We start from the raw sequence: 6,101 nt of genomic DNA on the forward strand, positions 1-6,101 counted from the left end.
AAAAACAAATTATCAAATTTGTTGAGTCTACTTGTTTTAATTTTGGATCCTTCTCCATTTGATTTGAGCTCAACTTTATTTATTAATCAAGCAAGCTTTAAATCATATATAACCTAAAAAAGAGATCATTAAATGACAATAAGTCATATATAAAATAAAATGATAAATACCTCACACTTCATACCAACAACTCTAATACATTTTGGCATTGAACTGAAATAATGAAATCAAATATTACTAGTCTTAGCAAGAAAATTTGGATTTGAATGTATACATATGTCAATCTTTCTTCCACCAATGTCAATATATTTCAACATCATACATACAGATACATTACAAGAAAAAGAAAGAAATCTTACAGTTACTTAGATTTATTTCAACACTGAAACACTAACAAAGACATACATCAGAGGTTCTAATTAAACAAGAAAACAAACTGTCGAAATATAAACATTGAATATATTTCGACAAACTAATTCACATTAAACAAACTTGAAAAACAAACAAAGTAGAGAATGAGATTGGGAATGAAGAAGTTGATGGAATTGCTAAGGCTTGTGAAGAACCCTTCCTGCCAAGAGTGCTGCCTCAATAACAATAGTGATTACATCCACCACCTCTTGAACCATGCACTTGTTTCCTTTGAAGCTTGCAGCCCCTGATTTTTTGTACTTCTCAATGCAATCCAGTAAGTTCTCATTGCACTCTTGGCTCAAATAATCATCTGGAAACCTCCATTTTATTAGCATACAAATTTATCATATCAGATTAATTTTTATATTAGGATGAATTATTTCATGCAGATGTATACTAATATTTTAGATTGTTGTTTTATATTAGATCATAGGGAAGGTGTCTGTCTTAGAGACATGGAGAAACACTCTAAAAGGTATGAGTTTTAAGTTAAATTGAGAAAAGAAAGAATATTTCAAATATAATTTAAGTAATAAAAAAAGTAGAAATGAGGGAGGATTATAATAGGTAACATTGAGATCAGTAGAAGTTTTTGGTACACTTAGACTCTATAGTCCAAGATGACAGGGAATTTATAGAAGATATCACAAATAAAATTACGACAGATTGGGTAAAATGGAGAGAAGCTTTTAGAGTATTATATAATTGTAGAATATTTCTTAGATTGAAAGATAAATTTTACAGAATGTTTGTTGGGCGAACTATGATGTATTAATCAAAATCTTGGGTGATTTAAAAATAACATGCTCAAAACACTTAGATGAGAATTTTAAGATGAATGCCATGTCCTACTAGCAAGAATAGATTAAGAAGTAAACACATTTGAAATAGATTGGGAGTGACATCTCTTACCGACAAGTAATAAAAATCGATTAATTAAGATGATATGAACATGTTCTTAGACTACATGAAGATGCCTTTATAAAAAAAGGTGGAAACTTTTCAAGTGAAGAGTTGTAAAAAGAGTAAGATGCAGACTTAAAAAGAATTCAACAAAAACTTTACGAAATAATATGCTTGATTTTAGTCTATCTAATTATTTAGTTCTTGACAAAACGTAAAAGAAAAAAAATTATGTAGTAGGCCCAAATAGTTGAGACTAAACGATTTGTTTGTTGTTGTACATGCATCTAGATGGTTTAAATATATGATTATATTCTAATGTAAATAACACCCTCAATTATGAATTTAGATCATCATCCTTTATAAAGATTATGTAAGGTTTATTAAGAAGAATAGAAGAAGAGAAGTTACTGTGCTTGGCTTGAACACAGGCATCATGAGTCTGGCAGCATGCATCAAGGCCATCACAAGGCTTCTCTCCTGGGCATCCACTGTATAAGATCCCACAATACTTGCCATACCTTAGAAATGGTGGCACTTTTTCCAAAAAAAAAAAAAACGTAGTCAGTCCAAATTTACACAAACTACTCTGCTATTAAAGTAATATATATTAGTGCAGTGTTGATCTCCTGGGATGGATACTATGCATATATATATATATATATATATATAATCTCAACAAGCCAACACACATTCTGGTTAAACTCATCAAGCATAAATGGAAAATGTTTTAACTGCTCTACTGTTGCAACGATGGTGCATATACAATAGATTTAATTTAATGTTTATACTAAGGATATCATAACAATTTGCTATACTTATAAAATTCATTTTTGATTTATTATATAATTTATATTGCACTTTGTTAGTCCAATTGAAGCTACCTGTGACTTTAACCCATCAACTAAAAGATAAAATCATTTTCTTAAAAAAAAAAAGTAATTTTAACTGTTTGATTTATTATATAATAATTTATTAATATATCATAATATTTTCTAAGTGGAACCTATTGAAATTTTTTGTCTCAGCAAGGCAATCATTCCCAACCTAACTTAGACTTTTTTCACCCTCAAAATAAAAAGAAAATGTTCATTAAGACTTATAACTACATGTATTTATCCAATTAACAAGAAAAATCCAATCAAACAAATACATATAATCCAAGAGAAGAAAAAAAAAAACCAAATTTTTTTATCTTCAAAAAATCCTTTTTTTTTTAATATCAAAGAGAAAGAGTACCTGTGCAATGTTCTGATTCACATTTTCTGCTACACTGCTGCTTGTTCTACAGAGAGAGAGAGAGAGAGAGAGAGAGAACAAATAGTCAATCTTTGAACAAGAAAACATAAACATAAATAAAGAGGAACAAGAATGAAAACAATGAGAGACCTCAGACATGCCACCATTGATGGATTGAACACCAATATTAAGAGCACTAACAACAGTGAAAGAGTGATGAATGCTGAGCAAAAGAAAGAAGCATGGAATGGAAAACAACTTCAAATGATAGTTTTGTTTCTGGCTTCTCATTTTCATTCTCATTCTCTAATGCTTTGGCTCTGAAAGCTTGGAGAGCTTGGGAGTTTGGCAAAAGGAAAGGTTGCTGAAAACTGGAAAAGGGATGGATTGGGAGCTATCCCTTGAAAATGGAGAAATAATGGAGAATTCAGAGGTGTGAGGCTAGTGGGTCTTGTCCTAATCTTGCCCGTGACTTGTTTTTGTCTTGTAGCTTGTGGGGGTCTTGATATTAATAATTGTTATTAATTAATTGTTAATTGTTTTATTTGTTGGAATCTAACCATTATTATAATTTTAATTATTGAGTGATGAGGAATTACATATTGGGATGGAGTTTAGTGTTAGCATGTGATCACACACACACACACGATGCATCCTCTGCCAACGTTCACAGATTCGTAATCTGTGAACGTTGATATGGGCCATTGGATTTCAATCCAACGGCTGCACAACGTTCTATAAAAAGTAACTCTGTGCACTATTTATAAACACAGTAAAAAGTGGGATGCATAGTATTTTAATCTGAACCATCCAATTAATCTCAGCACAGTAACTGAATCAATCACGGTCGTCCAATCCTATTAAAGTTACTGTACATCATCTGCGGACGCTCTACGAACGTCCGAAGATGATGTTTAGCCATATATATATATATATTACAACGTGGGCAAACCATGAAATAAACCCAGTATCATCTGGTTATTGAACTCAATAACCCAATGAAAATTGAACTTTTAATTTCTTATGTGAAAAATAAACTCAATACCGTTAAATTATTACCCATGGGGTTGAAGGGGTGCTCTTTGGCCCAGCCAATAATATATATATATATATATATATATATATGAGAAAAGGTAGGACGTCCGTAGTTGGTAATATGATTTTTTTAGTTTAGAGTAGAAATAAGGTTCAACGGTAGGTACTGTGCAAACAATTGATTGAACGGTTCAGATTAAAGTACTGTTCATCCAACTTTTTTACTGTGCACTGGTTATAAACACAGTAATCCGAACATTGTTCATCTTTTTTTTACTGTGCACTATTCAGAAGCACAGTGTTTACTATTTATTCATAATCAACAAACCGTTAGATCTCAATTCAACTGTCCAAATCAACATAGATTAATATTCTATGTATGTTATATATATATATATATATATATATATATATAGAAAGGGAGGGATAGTTGGCACAACACTCTCTTTCCATTGGATTTTTATTTTTATTTAAAAAAATCAAATTTTTACATACTAATACCTATAGTCTAAATAAATTAAGTTTGGGGGAAAAAATAAAAATTTATTATTCAATCCAGTAATATTTTACAAATTGGTTAATATAATATTTTTTTTTCTTCAAAAAAATATTATTTGGCTCCCTAATTTATCATAAATGAGTTTATATAGTATAAAAATTATTTTTTTAGAAAAATTTTTGTCAAAATTTATTGTTTGGCCTATAATGTTTATAAACTAGGATAGAACATATAAAAAATATTTTTTTTAGAAAAAATATTTATAAAAATCTATTGTTTTGCCCCTTAAATTTTTTACTTGATCGGTCATAAAAAAAATTGTAATTGTATCTTTAAAATCTCCTTAGTTTTTTTTTTAATTGGATCAGCCGAATAGCAATAGATACTTATTGCAAGTTTCAACTAATCTGAATATATATATATATATATATATTTATATCAATTCATTTAAAGACAACTATCAAAACCTAGTTTCAGGTTTTAATTTTTCGAGTCACGTTTATTTTCTTTTTAGTTCCGCCACTGTGGGTGCTGTGTTTTTATTCTCATATATTCCAATTCATAAACTATAATATATTTATTTGAAGCATTTTGTGTTGTGTGTAAATGGCATGATTAGAGATTGGTGGTATTTTGGTTAATGAGGAATTGATAAATTGTTCATATGTATGATAAATGTGAGGGTTTTTATTAAAACCTAATCTAATGTTTCTTTATTCAAAAATAATTGAAATTGGTTTATGAAAGAAATAATGAATAATAAAAAGTAAAAGAAAATAAAAAATAGTTAATGATAATGAAAATACCCTTAAAAAATGAAAGGGGATAAAAATATAATTTCATTATGTTAAAAATTAAATATAATGGTAGCGGCTTGGTTTGTTTAAGTCATTTTATTGTATTAAAATCGTATAGATATGTGTAAATAGTTCTTAAATCAACTACAAGGTGGATTGACTTGGTTTATATATAAGTTTTGGTTTTGACTTTACACTGCTCTTTAGATGTGGAATATAGGAAATAATGGGATTTTTTTTAGAAATCTTTAAAATATAGATAAACAATACATTAAGAAAAAAATAAAACCAAATATTTAAGTGGTAAAAACTTAGTTTGTTTTCAAATTTAAAATTATAAATTAATTTGCAATAAACATAAAACTACATGTATATTTTATATATATATACACACTGCATAAGTAATTTATAAAATATTAAGGTAAAATTCCCTAATTGGTCCCTCTATTATTTCAAACCTGCCCATTTGGTCTCTCTACTAAAACTTGAACCAATTGAGTCCCTTTACTTTTTAAAAATAAAAAATCTCAGTCCACCCACAAACGTATGTTCTCTTTGTAGTTTGTGTGAGGCTTTTTATAATTGAGTAAAGAAAAGACCAAACTACCCTCACCTTCATGATAAATGTTAATTTATAAATACTAACTAAGAAAAGAGATACATATCAGACAAATTAATTAGAAGATATCAAATAGAACATATTTGATACCAAAAGTAGACATGGAAGAAACCAAAACCTCCAATAATTTAAGTAGCAAATAATAAAAGATCTTTAGAGAAGATTCGTCTTTTTCAAAAACTTTTCATAGTCTTAAAGGCTAGGAAAAGGACAACAACTCTGTTTTTTGTACCGTGATACAAATTATGTATGAGGCTTTTTTTTTATTTAGGAAGAACAAGACCAAACTACCCTTACCTTCATGATAAATGTCAATTTATAAATACTAACTAAGAAAAGAGATACATATGAGACAAATTAATTAGAAGACATCAAATAGAACAAATTTGATACCAAAAGTAGACATGGATAAGACCAAAACCTCAAATAATTTCAGTAGCAAATCATAAAAGATATTTAAAAAAGATTCGCTCTTTTCAAAAATTTTCATAGTCTTGAAGGCTAAGAAAAGGATACCAACTCTGTTTTTTGTACCGTGATACAAATCATGTCTATTTTATCTTTCATCATCATTTTGACCTCATAAAAAAATATA

General features: G+C 28.6%; 1 protein-coding gene across 1 annotated transcript; it reads right to left on the reverse strand.

Annotated features, from left to right (window-relative positions):
• Positions 1-342: 342 nt before the first annotated feature.
• On the reverse strand, positions 343-2,969 carry LOC120263006 (phospholipase A2-alpha-like). The gene is made up of 4 exons (XM_039270932.1): positions 2,707-2,969; positions 2,557-2,602; positions 1,729-1,854; positions 343-724 (listed from the first exon to the last, which is right to left on the reverse strand). Exons 1-4 carry the CDS (start codon positions 2,857-2,859, stop codon positions 549-551), a joined length of 501 nt encoding a protein of 166 aa, XP_039126866.1. The 5' UTR covers positions 2,860-2,969; the 3' UTR covers positions 343-548.
• Positions 2,970-6,101: the final 3,132 nt, after the last annotated feature.

This window comes from Dioscorea cayenensis, chromosome 6 (assembly GCF_009730915.1).
Source record: "Dioscorea cayenensis subsp. rotundata cultivar TDr96_F1 chromosome 6, TDr96_F1_v2_PseudoChromosome.rev07_lg8_w22 25.fasta, whole genome shotgun sequence".
In the NCBI taxonomy this organism is placed as follows: domain Eukaryota; kingdom Viridiplantae; phylum Streptophyta; class Magnoliopsida; order Dioscoreales; family Dioscoreaceae; genus Dioscorea; species Dioscorea cayenensis.

What these genes read in the sequence shown, in the direction of transcription:
- LOC120263006 (XM_039270932.1), bottom strand. Translation starts at nt 2,859, where the DNA reads ATGAGAATGAAAATGAGAAGCCAGAAACAAAACTATCATTTGAAGTTG. An exon ending in TGAATCAGAACATTGCACAG is followed by an intron (nt 1,855 to 2,556) that starts GTACTCTTTCTC and finishes TTTTGGAAAAAG; the next exon opens with TGCCACCATTTCTAAGGTAT. An exon ending in CTGTGTTCAAGCCAAGCACA is followed by an intron (nt 725 to 1,728) that starts GTAACTTCTCTT and finishes GGAGGTTTCCAG; the next exon opens with ATGATTATTTGAGCCAAGAG.